At 40.3% G+C, this 21313-nt stretch overlaps 1 protein-coding gene across 9 annotated transcripts in view; it reads left to right on the top strand.

The window, feature by feature from the left end:
* Positions 1-21313, top strand: part of Abl (tyrosine-protein kinase Abl) — a 520947-nt gene that overhangs the window by 325491 nt on the left and 174143 nt on the right. For all 9 annotated transcript variants that reach the window (XM_067136890.2, XM_067136892.2, XM_067136891.2 and 6 more), the window contains one exon: positions 15035-15166. In XM_067136890.2, the coding sequence (XP_066992991.2) occupies positions 15035-15166 (132 nt within the window). The remainder of the gene's footprint in view (positions 1-15034; positions 15167-21313) is intronic.

A 21313-nucleotide genomic window follows, 5' to 3' on the forward strand; every position in this document is an offset into this window, starting at 1 on the left:
ATTACAAATCATTAAAATCACTAATAAAAAAAATAGAACATCATTACACTTTTAACATACCTCCATGTAAGAGCCCCTTCGCACTCCACTGTTACTGTGAATCCTAATCTGGTAGAGAAAAGTACGACGACTATTTCTCTACATATGGATGCAACCTTCTTTAAGACGAGCATCCCTAACCTTATTTACACTTCTTCGTCGACGTCTTGAATTCTTTCCAATTGCTGGCTGGACAGAAAGCGTTACATGTCCGGAGGCAAGCAAACAGCAAAATTCTCCATCAACTGAAGCTGCATAGTCGGGTGACAAGTTCCAAACAAACACCTTCTTTAACAGAAAGTCCACTGCAAAGCCAGTAAGTCGTTGAGATTATACCATGTTCACTCCGTAACAGATACTCCGAACAATAGCAGATCGTATAGCAAACTGCGCAGATACGTCGCTCCCGCAGACCAGTACAAATGAGAAACACACAGTATCAGCATCAGAGTCAGAAACAGAATGAGAATCAGAATCAGAATGACTCGCCGCACACGCGTACACACTTATATATGCTTGCTACACGTGGTTATAGCGTCCTGAAAAGTTTACTGGTGGCAACGCTCACACCGGCACTTCTTCCCGCGTCACTCTGTCAACCCAAACCTCGCTCAAAACAAAGCCCTCGCATTGGCTATCGAGTATATGATGTGACATAGACCGTCCACTCATGTATGTCCACATTGATTCACTCCAATTCTTCAACCGATACAACCTGCCGTACCCCGTGTTTCAAGGCCACTTAGTTGCAACACACACAACCGACCTCAACCGTCCTTCCTGATATAGTCACAGTTTTCCCGGTTGCACAAACCTTACGGCTAGGCCATATTTACAGACTCTTACCCAAACGGAAATTTATACAAAATATAATGATGAACATATGCAATGTTCCCTAACTATACATTCTTCCTATAATATTACGTTTTTACATGGTAAATAAACAAAATTACATGAATTTAACCTTACAAACTACATACGAAAATTTCCTAACCTAGAAACTCGGGGATCGTACATACGTACGGTTACAACTTAAGGAGAAGAAGAAGAAGAAGAACATGCATAAATAAACAGTTTAAGTTAATGGACAATGGACAACAGCATCAAATAAAAAAGGTTTATAAGGAAATTGAACCAGTATTGAGCACAATTAGGAAAAAACATATATCATTCTTTGGACATCTTATCAGAACACCTGACACCTGAATTAGCAGAAGAAGAATAGAAAGATTATGGAATATTCAAGACCAAGATTAAATGGATCACAGAAATTAAGGAGGATATTAAAGAACTACAAATAACAATAGATGATCTCAAAAATAGAACAGAAAAATTTAAGATACTTAGACTCACACACACACACCAGGATACAGACCAAGATCAACAAATGGTCTAATGGGAGGATGGTATTTTCAGCAGAACATAGGAAGGCATCATCCCTCAGAATGAGAAAATTTTTGGTTGATAGGAAATCCAAAAATTCTTTGTATTATTGACTATAGTGGTCCAATGTAAGCCATAAAATGTAAATTATTATTATTATTATTATTATTATTATTATTATTATTATTATTATTATTATTATTATTATTATTATTATTATTATTATAATTATTATTATTATTGTATCCTTATCATATTTGTACATCTTAAGACAAAAACTTCTGTGTTTATTAGTGCCACAAGACTAAAACTTCCTTTTTCAATTTTTTCAAGTTTTGAACATGTTTACATATTTAATTTCTGAAGAATAAAACTCCAAAATATTTCTGAAAATTATTTTAATGTGGAAAACTGACATTCCTTTATCCAATGAAATGGTCAGATTTTCTTAAATCCTTAATATATTATTTTCTCAAAATTCAATAAATTCTGTTTTACAACTTCAAAGTTACATAAAGTGATCAGTTTGAAAATTAGACACTTCTGGTTTTCACTAGAATGTATCTACTATCATAATACAAAGGTATGGTTTTCTGGAGAGCGCCACATATAGACTCTCCTTTGCTCGTTGTCAGCTTCTGCCCCAAAACTCCAGTTGCTTTTCATTCGGAGTGGGTGATAAATCGTGTGTCATTCCACTGTTGATGTTCTACATTTTCTGCAGTTTCTTAAATTTGTTTTCATGTGTAGTACACAGCTACGTTTTTCAAACTTGGCAAACGTATCAAAGTTGGTCCTTTGACATGAAAATACATCTCGATCACGGCATGTTGGATTGCTATTTCCAAATAACAGGCACAGTCATGAAACTCTTAGCAAGAAAGGTACTTTATAAAACATGGCATACTCCTATATACAGAATTTCATACTGAAATAACGTGATACAGTTTCTGTCGCCTAGCAACAATCTGTCCATCAAGTTGATCCATTCTTGGTGTGACTTTGCAGTTAAATTAATTACATAAAATACCCTTGATTAAAAACTGTCAGATAAATAAAAAAAAAACCATTTACATCACACCGGCACAGATAAGTCTTAAGGCGACGATGGGATGGGAAAGGCTTAGGAATGGGAAGGGAGCGACTGTGTCCTTAATTAAGGTACAGCCCCAGCTTTTGCCTGGTTATGAAAATGGAAAACCATCTTCAGGGCTGCCGACAGTGGGGTTCGAACCCACTGTCTCCCAGATGCAAGCTCACAGCTATGCGCCCTAACCGCACGGCCAACTTGCCCGGTAGATTTTGTTCAAACCACTTCCTAAACTGTCTTAGGAGTAACAAGAACAAATTGTGAAATTTTCATTGAAACCAGTGTAGTAGTTATGGAAATAAATGGCGTATGGCTTATTAGTGCCGGGAGTGTCCGAGGACAAGTTTGGCTCGCCAGATGCAGGTCCTTTGATTTGACAGCCATAGACGACCTGCACGTCTTGATGAGGATGAAATGGTGATGAAGAAGACACATACACCCAGCCCCTGTGCCAGTGAAGTTAACCAGTTAGGGTTAAAATTTCGTACCCTGCCAGGAATCAAACCCGGACCCCTATGACCAAAGGACAGAACGCTAAACCATTCAGCCAGTGAGCTGGACAGTAGTTTAGGAGTCCTTGTGAGACAAACAAACTTAGTTTCACTTTTATATAAATTTTATACCTGGTTAATATTTTCATTATTTTAATGTTTTAATTGCACAATCCTTTTCCCAGTTCTCTTCGGTATGAATGTCTTTAATTGCACTGTTTAGGAAACTAAATTACCATCAATGGTTTAAGTTGCAGTGTTTGCTGAGATAAAGGTTCCTCAATAATCCAGGTGTCACTATCATTTAGTCATAGGTTGTGCAGCAGAGTTCCAGTTTGTTTGGCATTTAGTACAGTAAAACAGAACATTGAAACACAGGCAGTGTAAATACCATCAAATTAAAATGTTTACAACATGGTAGGTTACGTGATATGTTTTTAATTGTTGCTGCTGCTTATTCCATATCATGTTTTGCAAAGCGGGTGAGCTGGTTTCAGAGAAGAGACAGGAAGGAAGACATTCTCAACAATACCTTGATCGTTGCACATTTCTGCTGGTAATAAATATGTAATGTTTAGATGCTTCATGGCTCTTACCTTACCTCACCACTCACATTTTTAGAGAAATTGAAACTACATGTGGTACAGTAATGTGTTGGAGGGGAAGGCAAACAGTACAATAACAGCCACGGTCGTGACAGGCGACTAAAGGGGCCCCAGGGGATCTGAACTTGGGAGCACCGAGCTCGATAGCTGCAGTTGCTTAAGTGCGGCCAGTATCCAGTATTCAGGAGATAGTAGGTTCAAACCCCACTATTGGCAGCCCTGAAAATGGTTTTCCGTCGTTTCCCATTTCCGCACCAGGCAAATGCTGGGGCTGTACCTTAATTAAGGCCATGGCCGCTTCCTTCCCACTCCTAGCCCTTCCTTGTCCCATCATTGCCATAAGACATATCTGTGTCGGTGCGACGTAAAGCAACTAGCAAGAAGAAGAACTTAGGAGCATGGGTTGGCGACCATGGGGCCCACAGTTGAGTCTTGGCATTGCTTCCACTCACTTGTTTCAGGTTCTTCACTTTCAGCTATCCTATCCGACCTCCCTTGGTCAACACTTGGTCTTTTCCGACCCCGGCGGTATTAGAGCACTCGAGGCCTAAGGAGTCTTATAATTTTTTCTTTCTTTCCTTTTTTGCTAATGGCTTTACGTTGCACCGACACAGATAGGTCTTATTGCGACGATGGGATAGGAAAGGCTAAGGAGTTGGAAGGAAGCGGCCGTGGCCTTAATTAAGGTATAGCCCCAGCATTTGCCTGGTGTGAAAATGGGAAACCACGGAAAACCATCTTCAGGGCTGCGGACAGTGGGATTCAAACCCACTATCGCCAGGATGCAAGCTCACAGCCGTGTGCCTCTAACCGCATGATCAACTCGCCCAGTCATTTTCATTTTCACGCCCTTCATGGCCTTTGTCTTCCTTTGGCCAACACCTTCATTTTTCGAAGTGTCGGATCTCTTCCATTTTTTAAAATTTTTATTTCTCTGTGATTAGTGTTGCATAGAGGATGGTTGTCCACTTGTACTTGCTCTTAGAACAGTAACCAACACCAACAATCAGTCCCATCAAAAGACATCAGAACAGGTGAATTAATACCTTAAAATCTATCCTGTAAAGTGACTGACAATTCCGTTCACAATGCCTTTATCCAAATCCAGAGGAATGAGTCATCTAAAGAAGCCAGAGCAGTTTTTTGCACTGGCATTGATTGATAACAGTGTTGATGAAACAGTCAGTACCGGTATGTCATTTCATGGAATGGATTTTCGAGGTGATGTTTGTGGTGTTCTGATGGGTATCATTGGTCATGCTTACAGACAGTTCAAAAAGGATGGCACATAGGAGATAAGAGATGTTGGTGGTGGGACATGTTATCTTGACTTTGGAATGGCATCTGTAGGTCATGGTTGAGTGATTTAACTGGTGGTAATAGGGCAAGATAACAAGCTAGTGGTTGTGTGGTTTGGGTCGCATGGCTGTCGGCTTGCATGCAGGAGATAGTGAGTTTGAATTCCACTGTTGGCAGCCCTGAAGATGGTTTCCATGGTTTCCCATTTTTACACCAAGCACATGCTGGGGTAGTGCCTTAAGATCATGGCCCCCTTCCCACTTCCATCCCTTTCTTGTACTGTTGTTGCCATAAGACATATCGTATGTCGGTGAGACGTAAAGCAACTTGTAAAAAAAAAAAAAAAAAATCCTGAAGATGTTTTCCTTGGTTTTACATATCATAGCAGGCAAATAATGTTCTCAAGTTGCATTATTGTGCTGCCTTCTCTTGTTTTGTTCAGCGACTACTCACCATAATTTAAAGTTTAAATGAACCTTCCTTCCTTCTCTGATCTGTCCATCTCTCCTTGTCTTGGGTGACCGCATCCACTGTGTGAGGGCATGTGGACCCTTCTTGGCTCTCAAGTTATCCCTCTGGCAGATATTTTGCTCGAATCCCATCTCGGTAAAACGATGAAAAAATGTCTTGCCTAGTCCTAGTCCTAGGTGCTGAAAAAGAAGTAGATGATTGTGGACAGCAGGGGCACTTCGTGAAGTGGTGAATCCAAAAATATAGCTCTGTACAGTGAAGGCCTTGTAATAGAACTGGGAGAAAGATTATACAATTAAAACATTAGAATAATTAAGATTTTAACCAGGTGAGATATATATACAGGGCAATTCAAAATGATGGACCCATTTTCATACATTTATGCTATGAAATCTAATTAACGTATCGCACTGTGAGATATGCGCTAAGAAAGGCAAACTCTCAAAGTTTAGTTGAGTTTAGATTTCATTCCACATGGTTTCGTTTTCAGACGTTATGAGCACGCAGGATGTGAGTAAAGAAAATGGGTGCAGCTGGAGAGCAGAAGTCGTTCTGTGTGCTTGATTACCATGTAAACAAGTCTGTGATTAGTGTTCAGCGCCATTTCCGTACCAGGTATGGAAGAGACCCACCTACTGGAAAAGCCATTTGTGCGTGGTATGCAAAATTCAGATATGGACTGCATCTGTAAGTGAAAGTCGACTGGCCGTCCTTCGACCGGGGAAGAGACAATGGAACGTGTTTGCGCCAGTTTCATGCGGAGTCTGCAGAGGTCCACCTACCGGGCAGTAAAGCAACTTGAAATTCCACAGGCAACTGTTTGGCGCATTCTGCGGAAACATTTACAAATGAAACCCTTCCACTTGCAGCTGGTACAGGCCTTAAAAGACACTGATTATGCTGCTCGAGCGTCATTCTGTGCTGATTTTCTCGCATTAATGGAAGAGGATGGGCAGCCCTGAAGATGGTTTTCCGTGGTTTCCCATTTTCACACCGGGCAAATGCCGGGGCTGTACTTTAATTAAGGCCACGGCTTCTTCCTTCCCATTCCTAGACCTTTCCTATCCCATCATCGCTATAAGACCTATCTGTGTTGGTGCGACGTAAAGCAAAATAGCAAAAAATAGAGGGGGTCTATGAAAGGGTAATTGATCCTGGCTCAGTCCGGTGGTATTTGAAGGTGCTCAAATACGACAGCCCCGTGTCGGTAGATTTACTGGCACGTAAAAGAACTCCTGCGGGACTAAATTCCGGCACCTCGGCGTCTCCGAAGACCTTAAAAAGTAGTTAGTGGAACGTAAAGCAAATAACATTATTAGAAAGGGTAATTTTTGTTGATGAAGCGACTTTTCACCTTTCCAGGACTGTGAATATACACAACGTAAGGATCTGGGGAACTTCTATCCCCATCAAGTTATGGAACTCCAACGCGATTCTCCCAGGGTGAATGTGTTTTGTGCCATTTTCCATGAAAAGGTTTATGGACCCTTTTTCTTCATTGAACCTACTGTGACAGGAAATATTTTTCTTGATATGCTGCAACAATGGCTCCTGCCACAGCTCGAAGAGGATAGTGCAGATTTCATCCTTCAACTGGATGGTTTCTCTCCGCATTACCATGGCAACATTTGGAGCCATCTCAACGAGACATTGCCACAACGCTGGACAGGTCGTACATCTCAGGAGGATCGAACTCTCATTCGTTGGTCACCACGTTCCCCCGACTTAACCACATGTGATTTCTTCATGTGGGGTTTCGTAAAGGATCATGTTTACGTACCACCTCTTCCACTAACATTGGACGACCTTTGTGCCCGCATCACAGAAGCCATCTCAGATCACCAGAATTTGGGTTCGGGTTACCACAGATATGTTTACTGGCGTTTTCTCTTTGATGCTGTTGGTTTCTGTCACCATTTGTCAACTAAGTGGAGAATTGTTAGGAATACAAGACGTGTTATTGGGCAGCGAGGTGATCTCTCTGCACCACCTTGATGGAACTTACAAATTTTCCAGCTAACTCATTCTTGGTTGCCTGCGTTTCGCCCTCGTCTGCTAAGTTGGGCTCGTCAGTTGGGACTTAGCACACCTCCCAAGACACAAGGCTAGTGCATACCGTGGAGGCCACTGCATAGGCTACCTGAAGCCACCAGCAGTGCCAATGCTCTATGAGAGCTATGTCTCTTTTCCAAAAATTGATGCCTGCCTGGCCATAAGATGATATAGATGTTGATTCCCATAAGGGGAACTTAAAATATTTGTCCTGAATGAGTAAATTTATAATACCAATATAATGGTCCGTTATTGGACATTGGAAATGTACTCATTCAGGACAAATATTTTAAGTTCCCTATGGGAATCAACATCTATATCATCTTGATGGAAGTTAAAGCAACTGTTATCCACATGTTCTTGTGTTATTCGCCTATATTTATTCATGTACAGGTTGTTTAAATAAAGATGTCCAATATTGCAACAGGGGTTGGGATTGGTCAAAACGAGAAAAAATGTTCCTGTAGACATATGTCCAGAAATAGATACCCATTGAGATATGAGTCATTTTATTTGTGTTGCGTATTTACACTTCAGACAATGGACGTCATTCTACCAGATACTTCTAATGAACCCATGACTGTTACACACGTTGCACAGAACGCGTGTTGTGCAGACAGATGTCAACACCACCAACCAGGAGCTATGATGATGTCGGCCTGTGTCCGCTGGATACCATCTGCACACTACAGGAGGTGCTCCACATGGTTACCACACATTTGTGCACATGCTTCGGCTCTTCTTCGCAAGGAATCCCAAACGCGCCCAATCACGCCTGGCTGGATGTGCGCATACGCATTGGTCACACGCTCCTGTAACATCGGAACATTGTCGATGGGTGTGCCATACACCAGTGTCTTTAAATGTCTCCATAGCCACAAGTACAATGGATTGAAGTCCAGCTAACAGGGAGGCCATGGTACTGGACCTCCTTGACAAATCCATCGTCCAGGAAACATTTGGTTTAGGTATAGTCGCACGATGTGCCCCGTCATGGGTAAACCACATGCGTTGGTGTTCTAGATGCCCAACATCCTCCAACAGTCCGGGTAATTCATCGCACAGGAATCGATGATACACAGCCCCTGTCAATCTTTTCGATAAAATGCGTGGCACTATTGTCACCCACAATTCCGGCCTACACATTGAGACTAAAACTATCCTGGTGCCTTGAGTCCCTGACAGCTCAAGGATTTGCATCCACCCACACGTGCGTGTTGTGGTAGTTTAAGATGCTATTTCTGGTGAATTCTGCCTCATCGGTAAATAAAATGCAGGCTGTAAATTGACGATCTTCCGCCCTCTGGCGTAGAAGCCATTGACAGAATTGGGAACATGCATAAATTTCAAAAATATTTTTTTTGAAAAGTACACCAATGAAATAGTACGTAAACGTATTACAATGAGATAAGTTGCCTTGTTTTCTACCATTAAAAAATTGTTCAAAAGTGCTTTTCCGCAAGGCGAGTGAAACGGCCTCTGATGTAAGCGGCACGCTGTGACGTCACGATCCAGTACCGCATGCAGCTCTACCAGCCATTGTGCATCAACTGTTACTAAAAGCCGATTGTTTATTATTCGTGATCGCGAATAACTTCAAAATGACAGAAGAAAGGTTCAAAACAGCACACTCAGACAATCTATCATGTGTAGATGTCATCATTCTTGAAAAATAGTGACTTTTGTGGCCGCAAAAATTCGCGGATAAAAAGCAAGTTTGTAAGTGGCATCTTTAAAATACGTGCAATGTGTTGCAATTCTTAGTATTAGGATAACAATGAACCTGGATAGAAATCACATCACTTTCAACATTTCCTTCTAGTCTGATTCCCATATTAAAGAATAACATTATATTTTCGGGCTTTCAGCATTAGTAAAGTAAGAAATCGGATTTCAGTACTAACATAAACATATAGGTAGTATTATAGTACTAGTCCGCCTCTGTGGTGTAGTGGTTAATGTGATTAGCTGCCACCCCAGGAGGCCCGGTTTCGATTCCCGGCTCTGCCATGTAAGTTGAAAACAAATAGTAGAAGCTCTGGATCGGTGTCTAATCAGCCTCGGGAGGTCAACTGAGTAGAGGGGTTTCGAATCCCACCTCAGCCATCCTGGAAGTGGTTTCTCATATTTTCCCACTTCTCCTCCAGGCACCTAAGGCCACGGCCGTTTCCTTCCCTCTTCCTTGTCTATCCCTTCCGATCTTCCCATCCTCCAACAAGGCCCCTGTTGAGCATAGCAGGTGAGGCCGCCTGGGCGAGGTAATGACCCTCCTCACCAGTTGTATCATCATACCCAAAGTCTCACGCTCCAGGACACTGCCCTTGAAGCGGTAGAGGTGAAATCCCTCGCTGTGTGCGAGGAAAAAACCAAACCTGAAGGATAAACTGATTAAGAAAGAAAGAAAGAAAAAAAGAAAGAAGGAAAGAAAGATCATAGTACTATAGGTCTATAATCTATCATTCCCGAAAAAATATATATTTATGGTTGGGGCAACTGGCCTACCCACTTCCGGGGCCCATGAAAGAGAAACATTAAATATCTTGGTGGAGGGAAACATGATAAAGATAAATATGACTTCATCTAGTTTTCACAAGTCGGGCTGAGTGGTTCAGACGGTTGAGGTGCTGGCCTTCTGACCCCAACTTGGCAGGTTCGATCCTGGTTCAGTCCGGTGGTAGTTGAAGGTGTTCAAATACGTCAGCCTCGTGTCGGTAGATTTACTGGCACATAAAAGAACTCCTGCAGGACTAAATTCCTGCACATCGGCGTCTCCGAAAACCGTAGAAGTAGTTAGCGGGCGTAATGCCAATAACATTAATTACATTTGGCTTTTAACAAGCTGAGCATATCACGCAAGAAAAGTGTCTTGGTGACATTTTAGTCGTTCAATACAGGAATGTCTTTGGGTACTGTGACTTTTACTTTTTTTGCTTTACATCGCACAGTCACAGATAGGTCTTATGGTGGGACAGGAAAGGCCTAGGAATGGGAAGGAAGCGGCCGTGGCCTTAATTAAGGTACAGCCCCAGCATTTACCTGGTGTGAAAATGGGAAACTACGGAAAACCATCTTCAGGGCTGCCGACAGTGGGGTTCGAACCCACTATCTTCCGGATGCGAACTCACAGCTGCGTGCTCCTAACCGCACGGCCAACTCGCCCGGTATTTTTATCCTTCGGTTTATTGACTTGGCTTGTATACCCTAAAACTTAGGCTAAGTTGGATAATATTTTAAACACCAACATCACTATTTTCACCTGTCCGCAATTATGTTATTTATTTCACTAATATTATGATAATTATTATAATTGAGCAATGTTAACTTATAAGACTCCAACAGACAAGCATTGGTTTTGTGTAGAGATACAGTATATATTTGTTAAATTCACGTTTTCTTTCATGACGTACACACCTATTTTTTGTTATGTTATAGAGTATTTAGCTATAGCCTAAATTTCTTTACAAATGTGAGCTCTTCAATAAAGACATAAATAATTGTCGCATGGCAAGATAAGTCGGTATAATTAGATCTGTCAATATGGTTCATAATCCCTTTGGTTCATTACCTAGACATGGATCACCCAAAACATAGGTTAGGTTTGGAGAATACTTTAATAATCAGCATTAATTAAATGCACTGTTTATTACTTTCCTATTCCAAGATGTAAATGAAGCATTTAACTAAAGCATCATACATTAAAATTCAAAGTGTTACCACTAGAACAGCTGACATGGAAAAGTGATTGAAAATCAAACATATTCAACTTTCGTTAAAATGATCTTTAAAAAAATAAACTGTAGACTTTTCCGATATATCACCAGCATTTCTCCGGCTTGCCAAAAACCATTTCTCCCTAGTTTTAGCGTCTTTGGAACATTTATAAACAGTTTGCTTGGGATGGTATGCGATGTGCTATTGCTCATCGGAACTATATACCATTTATAAGTTTTCTGCCTCACTGTCTGCGCAGGATTCATTTTAAGTCTAAAATATACCACTCAGATTATTATCCAATGTATAGACTTCGAATTTAACCAAACCAGACACTAACATAAAGTAGAAATACGCTAAGTGTATCCTGCTTCTCACAGCACACTATGTGTTATTTCGTCTGCTAATTCAGTCAACCTGTACGATGACGTCAGACCAATGAGATTGCGTACTTGCGTGACGTGACATTTTCGTACTTTAATTTAGATTTTTATCATGTTTGGAGTTATTATTTGTACATTCTGATCACATTTTTGAATTCTGCTTGAAATTTTGAATCAGATTAGCATACAGTGGAATCTCGATTCTCCGTTATTGGAGCTACCACGGAAAACAAGCGTACAACACGGGAAAACGGAAAATCCGGGAACGAATGAACCATCAACAATTTGGCTAAACATCACAAAAATGAAATATGTATACTTATAATCTTAGAACCGCCCCTAAACCAAACCAGACTACAGCCCCAATGGGCCTTCCGCCTACCAAGCGACCGCTCTCGGTCCGAAGGCCTACAGATTACGAGGTGACGCATGGTCAGCATAATGAATCCTCTCAGCCGTTATTCCTGGCGCTCTAGACCCGGGTCGCCATATCACCATTAAATAGCTCCCCAATTAAAGGTAATCGTAGAATGAATGAACCTGGAACCAACCCTCATATCCAGGTAAAAATGCCTGACCTGGCCAGTAATCGAACCCGGGCCCTCCGGGTGAGAGGCAGACAAATTAGACCACAGGGCTGGTTTCAAGCGTTAATTACCGGTACGCGACTTAAAAATCTTGAAACTTTACATTCAGTTTTACCGGGAAAACTCCATCAGTTTCCTCTGAAAACGTCATATTCATTTGAAAACTTCTTTCAGTTCAGCAACTTTGATCAGCCAAACTCTTCGAAAATCTAATACACGTAACACTAAGCGACAATCGACCACAAGTAGATTTTCATTCTCTAATTTAATAAAATAAAGCACATTAGATACAAAAACGTCCAACATGATGGCAATTTTTTTTAAATAATCTTCCATTGTAATTTGGTCACCGGTATACTGTTCGTAGTCAGTTTATAGAAATCTTGTACCGCGTAAATTAGGCCTACATCAACTTTTAAAGGTTATGTTGAACTCGAGAATATGGTTTCGAAAGTATATCAATCCTCAATTTCTCGAATGTATTGTATTTAGTTCTACCCGTCACTAATCACAATCAAATTGGAAAGTGAAAAAATATCATTAACATTCCGAAATAACGATTATTCGCGACATTGAGCTCAGTTGGAAAGCACGCTCGCTGTACAAATCGGTACGAGTGCGAAATGATACAAAGCATTTTAAATGTAACATGCGCAAATAAAACGACTGCGGCTTTTATACAATTTTAACACAAAAACGTGAAATTCCCAGTCTTAATACTAGGACGAAAACAGTAATAGGCAATCCCAAAACCTCCCATGGCTTTATGTACGGTATGGAACATGCAACATCTGTTCTGGTCTCGATAACATAATCGTATACGATAATATTAAAATACTAAATTTGTGTTACTTAAAAAGGAGTAGTTTTGATTCCTGCCTGAAAGCTCAGTGACTACAGTGCCCTGAGGGAAATGCCGAAAACCTGTTCGACGATACACTCGAAAAACGTAAAAAAAAATTAACATCTAACCCTGGACATAATGTAGACGTTTTGCAAGTACGAACATTTGACGAAACTAGTTCCGTCTTCAAATAGAGCTGTCGAAATGCGCTCTGCCTTCTTCCAATTGTCGTGGACACTCTCTGCTTTATGATTTCCAAGGATTCTCTAAACAATACTACCAGAATGGGATACTAAGATGATCCCTTATGCAAGTTCACTGCCGATCGCTTTTCCAGTACAGTACTTCTTCAAATTACCGCAATGACAGGACGTCAACACCCAAGATCCGTAAGTATGCCGTAGCCGTCCTTTCATAAGAGACAGTTTCTTGAAAAACACGTGATCAAGAATTTAGCGTTGATGGGACTAAAATATCTGGACGGTTGATCCGGGAAATCGTTTCTTCGAGGAACGGATAATGCAGGATTTTTACAACGTGATTTAATTAGGATGCTCGCGGGACCACGTAATTTGAACGGATAATACGGGAAAACGTAGTTTCCAGGAACGTATAATCGAGGTTCTACTGTATTTTTAATTAAAACCCCGGATCATGCATGTTCCCTTTTGTGCTGTGGCAGGGTTGTCGGAAGACCGAAGAGTTTGAACACATTGAACAGGTACGGATACAGTAACCGCTTATGCAGAACCAAACCACGCAAGAGCATGGTTGATACCTTCAGCAGCTGAACTTCTTTGTACACTTGTTTGAGGATCACGTTCCACGTGTTGCAACACCCGTTCCTCCATTTCCAGCGTGCAAACGGTATGTGGTCCACCACATTCCGTTGTCCTGGCAGTAAATGGACCTGTTTTGTGCAAGTCGTTGGAATAGCCGAGCAAAAATCTTTTCCGGTGGAATGTTGCGGCCTGGATGTTGTTGAACGAACATAATATGGGCCGGTCGTCCACTACAGTTGGCTAATCCATAGCAAAAGACCATGTCTGCCATTTCCCTCAGGGAATACCCCATCACACTGTTTACGTCGTCCATAAAGCATGGGACCACTAGTCAAGTTTGGGTGCAGCACTGCACTGCCAACACAACCGCATACTATGTTGGAACATTAGACTCGTGCAAAGACCTTCAGTGGAGAGACACACTGCCAGCACAACCACATACGATGACTGAACATCTAACACGTGCAAAGACCTTCAACGGGTAGATGCCTGCACCACCGAATACATGCTCCCCCACGCAGGCACAGTGGCGCATATTTCAACAGGTATTTGTTTCCGGACATATGTTTATATGAACATTTCTTCTCATTTTGACCATTCCCAACCCCTGTTGCAATATCGGACACCTTTATTTAAACATTCTGTATATGCCACAAATACCACAAGTTCTCCAAATTGAAAGTTGTATTGAGGATACCATAGAAAAGATCAGTAATAATTTGAGTTATTCTTAATATGCATATTTTTCTTCATAATTTTACATTTGTCAAATAAATTGACATAATTCAAAGATTGGTGTTGACATGACGTACTTCTCACCATCTATAACATACCTTGATCTTAATTCTTTCAGAATTTTGTAATGGTTTTTGAATATTGTATCTAAAATTATGTTCAAAATGGTTTGAAATAGCCCTAAAACCAGGATTTTTGGAACTGAGGTTGGTGGGGGTTAGGGTTTGGGACTCCACCCCTGATGTAATGTTACAGTTGTAAGAGTCTTAAATAGTGTATGGCATAATATTGTTCTGATGAGTAAGCATTTTTATCACTTTGTTAAGTTTATTATTATTCAAATGCAAGCAACATACCTTTATCATATATCCTGTACATTTGGCATGATGAAGTAGTACCATTGCAAACAGGAAATCTAGCTCACAGATCTTCTATCTAGGCTCTGGAATAGGCCTAACTTCCCCAATTTAATTATGATTTTTTTTCTTTAGGTACTGTTAACATATTTTATGCATCTTATTTCCTAATAAAATGGATTTTTCCTTTTTGCTTGAATCACTAGAGGTGGAGAAGCAACTGCAAGGTAGTGCGACACCTCAGCTGTCTTATAAGAAGCCCCATGCTGGTAGTACTGGAAATATTCATGGAATGGTGATTATGTCTGAACAGGTGGTCACTTCTGGTATGGTTCAAGGTATGAAATGATTATATAAAAAATTTATACTTATATTTATGTGTTGTTATAGGAAAGAAGTTCCTTTTTTCTTCAGAAAAGTGAGTTACTTGTGTACGTGTGTTCTGACTTGAACAATGCACATTTCAGTGTAAGGACATAATTATGATTTAGTCCAATACTGTAGGTAGGTTTATAAGAAAAACTATTTTATGCACATCGTTCATCATTGTTAACTGCTATAAAGGTCTATGTCCTATATCCATGGTATCAACATTGTTTCAAATGCAATGCACATAGTGCGTATCATCATCATTGTATCATTAATATCATCCATATAATGCCTTTAAGCCTTTCCAATCCAACTAATTTTTAAGTGGAAGCATTAATCTAGTCCAAATGAATTTTGAGGAAAGCTTGTCTAATAATAAAAGTAAAATGTATTTGAAATTAAAACAAAATGAATGTTATAAGTTAAGAACTTCATGTTTTATCTGTATTGACATGTAATCAAGAGAATATGTATGAGGTGGATAACCTCATACCTATTCATAAAGGTATACTTTGGGCTTATGCCATGTAATTAATTGTAAACATACTCTACGCGTTTCGAAAGGAACCTTACCTTTCTTCATCAGGAGACAACAGAGAAAAGAAACGATGTATTAAAGGTTGCTAGGAGAAAGCAACAACGAACTTAGGGCACTATTTCAAGTTTGATGTTGCTTTCTTCTAGCACCGAGCTCGATAGCTGCAGTCGCTTAAGTGCGCATTCATGGAATTTCACAAAGAATTGTGAACTGATGTAAGGTAATGGCTATCGCATTCCGTTAATTATAATCTGCATGGCGATAGTTTCTAACAGGGTGGCTATGGCAAGTGAGGTTATGTTCAATATTATTACGTGCAGTTCCATTTAGCTGTAGGCTAATACTCCTAACAAATGGCCTCTGTAAGCTATTCAAAAGGATGGTAAACTGACAACTTGTGTGAGTCTTGGAAGAGAGAGGTCTCCTTACTAACTACTCGTGTGGTTTTTCACCCTCACTGATCTGCCACCGATGATCTGGTTAGATTGGAGAGCACCATTCAAGAGGCCTTTCATCAGGAGGAGCACTTAGCTGCCTTTTTTTCTCTCTCTCTCTCTCTCTTTTTTTTTTTAACCTGGAAAAGGCTCTTGACACTATCTGGCATATAGGATTATCTCCACCGAACACCAGTAGGGGTTTTTGGAATTTTGTCCACGTTTATTGAGAACTTCATGTCCGTCCATAAAATTGTGCCCACCACAAAGCTCTATGGGGCATACTGTTCTTACATGTTACATGGGCTCTCCATGTGTTTTGTGGCAACTGCCGGTCTAATTTAGAGGTTTGGCTGCATGGAACAGTTACATGAATGCCATTTGCAATTCCCCAAATATAGCAAGAGCATACAAATCATCACAGTAACTGTTACTTTTGTATGGTGGATATTACACATTACAAAAGTACCCAAGAGCGGAAAAAAGAATCCATATCCTAGCATATTGTCATCTATTGTTCTAGTAACACACAGTGAACAGCTGCCAATTCCATCACTGCCAAAACAGACTATTAGTGAAAAGGAGGTAGAGACAAATTCAAAACTGATGACAGCAATTTCAGTTTTAGTCATGAAGGCAGTTTGGAACCACACCTTTTTACTCAACAGAAATTGGATGACCTTGTTAGGGAGTTGCAAATAACCAGATCGGTGGTGTCCGTTTATAGATAGTTCAAGTAGAAGTCTCAAAGCTCTCCAACTGCATAATTGGAAAAATTTCCCTTCCATACCTTTATCATTCTGCAAAACTTAAAGGAATGAAAATATCAGGCTGCTCTTGGAAAATCTAAAATATGGATGTTTGTAGTGATTGTTCTTGCTTTTCCTGCCTGTGGGATAGAGACCAGATGATCAGCATTTTGCCAGGATAGAATATTCTACACGAAAAGAACAAATTCCAGGTGAACAAAGTGTAAAAAATGAGCCTTATGTGTCTAGCGAGAATATTGTTAACACCACTCCATATCAAACTTGGACTTGTTAAGCAATTCACCAAAGATTTATATTACAAGAGTGGGGCTCTGTGTATCATCAGACAAATGTTCACCAACTTACCTGAAGCAAAATTAAAAGATGGAATTTTCACTGGACCTTGGATCTGTGTGATGTTAAAATCCAAAAGAACTTGTAGACGCAGTATCTCTTGATGAAGGAAATGCTTGCTATGCTTGTAAAATGGTAGTGCAACAGTTTAAGGGCAATAGAGAAGTGAATTATATGCAACTGGTACAGAATTTGATACAGAGTTACCATATACTTGGATGTAGAAAGTCAGTGAAAATGTCCAGTTTGTTTTTTCATATCGATTTCTTTAGGCCTAATTTAGGTGCTGTATGTGAGGCACGTGATGAACGTCTTCACCAAGACTGCTTGGAAAGAAGGTATCAATTGTTGGAACTGTGCTGTGATGGAACACTATGTATGGGGTACAGTGCATGCAGGGGGGATCAGAAGAACATAAAAGGAAACGACATTCTAATGTACATTTTTGAATGACACCATTGTTTTATGAAGATTTGGTATTATTCAATATTTTTGCACTTATTCCTACCTGTTCTTGAAGTAGTGTATTTATTTTACATTTATTCTGTAGGATTTTAATTGTATTAAATAACCATGTAATATTAGTACCTTTTAAGAAAATTCATTATCACATCCTAAATGTTGTCACTTAAGGAAAACTGCTTCTGTACTCATAATCAGCATCACCATATTAACAGGTTTGCTATTGTTACACTGTTGACATTAAGCGTGAGTGCATCACGAGTCAATGATGTTTCGTACTGTACTTCGCTTGTGTGCGCCACGAGGCACGTGTAACTCGTCCCACGGGAGTAGTTCTGCGGGCTACCGGTGGATGGCGAAAGTATATTACTTTGAAATAATTAGATTGACAGCTGCAAGTCATGTCAAGTTCTCACATTCCTCAGCAGGAGGATCCACGAGCGCTCGGTTTAACGGCAATAGTGATTAAAGTCCACGAGTCACCCATGCCTCGCGTAGCACAGAACAGAGCGTTAACATCCCTTTCTACATGTTGGTAAAGGTTGATTTACATGAGGATAAATGCATTTTTAGACAAACAGTAATTTAACATATTTTTCTTTATAATATATAAAATTTAAAATAATATTTTTTAAATAATACTCTTCTCTATTTGAACCCAATTGTCTATTTCTTTTCACTGATCTCAAAATTCCCTAAACTATTTACACTCATGATCTCACTAATGTTCTTATTATACAATGGCAATTTTTATTTTGAACCCAAGTTCAATTTCAGCATTTATGAACCATATTAAAATATCCAGTGCACATCAGTGGTTTATTTGGGCATTTCTCACAGTACGTTGTCACCTGCTTTGTTTTCTTGTCAGCGTCTTTCGATGTACCACATTCTTGCTGAGCTTTATAGCAAACCACGCATCGTAATCAAACTTTTCTGGCTGGTTCTTCCATCTTTGAGAGAGAGTGCGCATGTCTCCTCCCAGGACTGATGACAGGTTCTGTCTGTAGTCCAACCAGGCTTCTTGCGACCTTCTCTGGAAATTGCAGTAGTGGCATCTTTTTTGCAGACGTTATGGTGTGAAGTATCCAAGCATTAACCAAGGCCGTTCCAATGATAACTTCTATGGCTACTTTCCTGTACCATTTTAAACCTTTCCGTAGACCTGAATAATAGGAAGGCATCTGATTGCTGAAATCAACCCCCTTTTTAGCTCCATTGTAATAAAGAACAGAGAGAGGCTTCCTGACAGGTTCACTGTCTGTTTTTGTTTCCAGATCTACCAGGCAGTCACTATGGCTCGGCAGTGTTGAAAGCATTAGAACAGGTCGCTTGTCAACCCACTTGATAACTCGAGTACCGTGCTGACACATCTAAACCCACCACCTCTCCTTTCTTCATTTTCTGTTTCACTATCATTGGTAGTCCACGTCTATTGCTACAAAGGGTCCCACACACCAGGTTGGTTATCAAATCCAACCCCTCCCTGATGAATTAAGCCATAATTTTGAGAATGTCTTGACAGTGGGGAAAGAAATGGTGATAGATGAAACTAAAGTTCCTTGGAGAGGCCGGTTAGTTTTCAGCATGTACATTCCTAACAAAACTCACAAATATGGAGTCAAGGTGTATAAACTGTGTGTACAACAGAAGGCTACACTGTTAGAACGAAGATCTATGCAGGAAAATCCATTGTGAGTGAAAGCAGTGTAGGTCATGCTCATTCTGTTGTAATGGAGCTTCTACATGGATTTCTAAATGAAAGACATAACCTCTATGTCGATAATTTCTACATCAGCGTACCTTTGGCAGAAGAACTTCTGAGGAACAAAACATTTGTGTGTGTGGGGGCCCTTCGTAGTAATAGACGTGGACTACCAATAATAGTGAAAACAGAAAATGACGAAAGGAGAGGTGGTGGGTTAAGATGTGTCAGCACGGTACTCGAATTATCAAGTGGGCAAGTTCCAAGCATTCAAGGAACAGGCCAGCAAAGACATTTCTGAGCTTAAAGGGGAGTTGAAGGCCCTGGAAGATAGGCTTCAAAAACAAAACAACGTGTTGGATGAGGCCGAACAGTACAGTCGCCAGAAATGCCTTTTATTGCATCGGGTCCCGGAACAGCCGTCGGAGGACGTCTGCGTTAAAATGCTGGGCACGCTGAAAAATGAACTTTCAGTAGAACTTTCAATTCTTGATGTGGATCGCTGCCACAGGCTAGACCGCTGAAATCGAACGTCTGCTGAAGTGGTCTCACAAGGAAATCGACCTATCATTATTAAGTTCGTTCGATACCATAATCGTGATTGAGTGTGGCGCGTCAAACAAGCTTTGAAGGGCAGTGGGCTCATGCTGAGTCCCTCACAAGTGTGAGAAAACATATCCTTAATCAGGCTAGGGATTTATGGGGACTGCAGAAATGCTGGACTCAAGATGGACGCATTTGTATATTAAGAGAAGGTGGAACTAAATCTTAGATACAGAAATTATGTGTTTAGTAATTAGTTTATATTTGTGTGTGTGTGTGCGCGTGCGTGTGCACGTGAAAGTCAGTGGATCTACTCACCAGGTTGCTCGGGTAAGCTTATTTTACATCTTACATAATTTTGATGATGATGATGATGATGATGATGATGATGATGATGATGATGATGCTTGTTGTTTTAAAGGGCCTACCATCAAAGGTCATTGGCCCCTGTTTACATAATGTTTGTTTTCATACTGCTTAGTTTCATGTGTTTGTTGACCTGTACAACGGTAATACCATTGACCTGCATTCCTCTCCACAGCCTTCACCCTCCCCTTCTGTTTCATCCCTACCATCTTCAACAGGACTTATGTTGCAAGATCAGCTTAGCAGCCGCCCGCGGTCGTTATACTGTTGCCATCTAAATGGCCAGTCATTATTAGCTCATATGGAAGAGGTAGGGCTATTTTTGAAGTGAAACAATGTTCATATTATTGGAATCGGTGAAAGTTTGATGTGTACAGACATGCGGTTATCGGCAGCTAACCTTGATGGATACTCGATATTACACCATGACTGCATTGACAAAATTGACCCAAGACTTATACTGCAACCAGAATTTATGTTTGTAGAATTAGACTGCCATAAAAAGAGATTAATAGGGATTGTATACAAGCCACCTTAAATGAGACAGACTGATGATTTTGAAGAGGCATTAGCAAATCTTATCTTGTCATACGGTGACATTATAATCACGGGTGACTTCAACACTGACCTTTTGAAGCAGGCTAGTGACACAAACAATCTATTGAATTAATTTCTCGCTACAAACATGGCAGTTTTACTCCTCAACGCTGCTAATCACGTTCATTATACTGACCGCACAAGTCATACCTTAATTGATCTTCTTGTGAGAAATCAACCTCAAAAAGTAATTAAGCACAGGCGGATCCCTGCTCCTGTCATCTTTTCACATAACCTATTGTACGTGTGTTATTCTACACGAATACCTAAGTACAAACCATGCTACATTACAATATGACACGACATATGGAGCGGAATAAAATACGCCACAATGCATATATCTTGCCTTGGGATAGTGTATGTAATTT

The sequence above is a fragment of the Anabrus simplex genome, chromosome 1, assembly GCF_040414725.1.
Source record: "Anabrus simplex isolate iqAnaSimp1 chromosome 1, ASM4041472v1, whole genome shotgun sequence".
Lineage (NCBI taxonomy): Eukaryota > Metazoa > Arthropoda > Insecta > Orthoptera > Tettigoniidae > Anabrus > Anabrus simplex.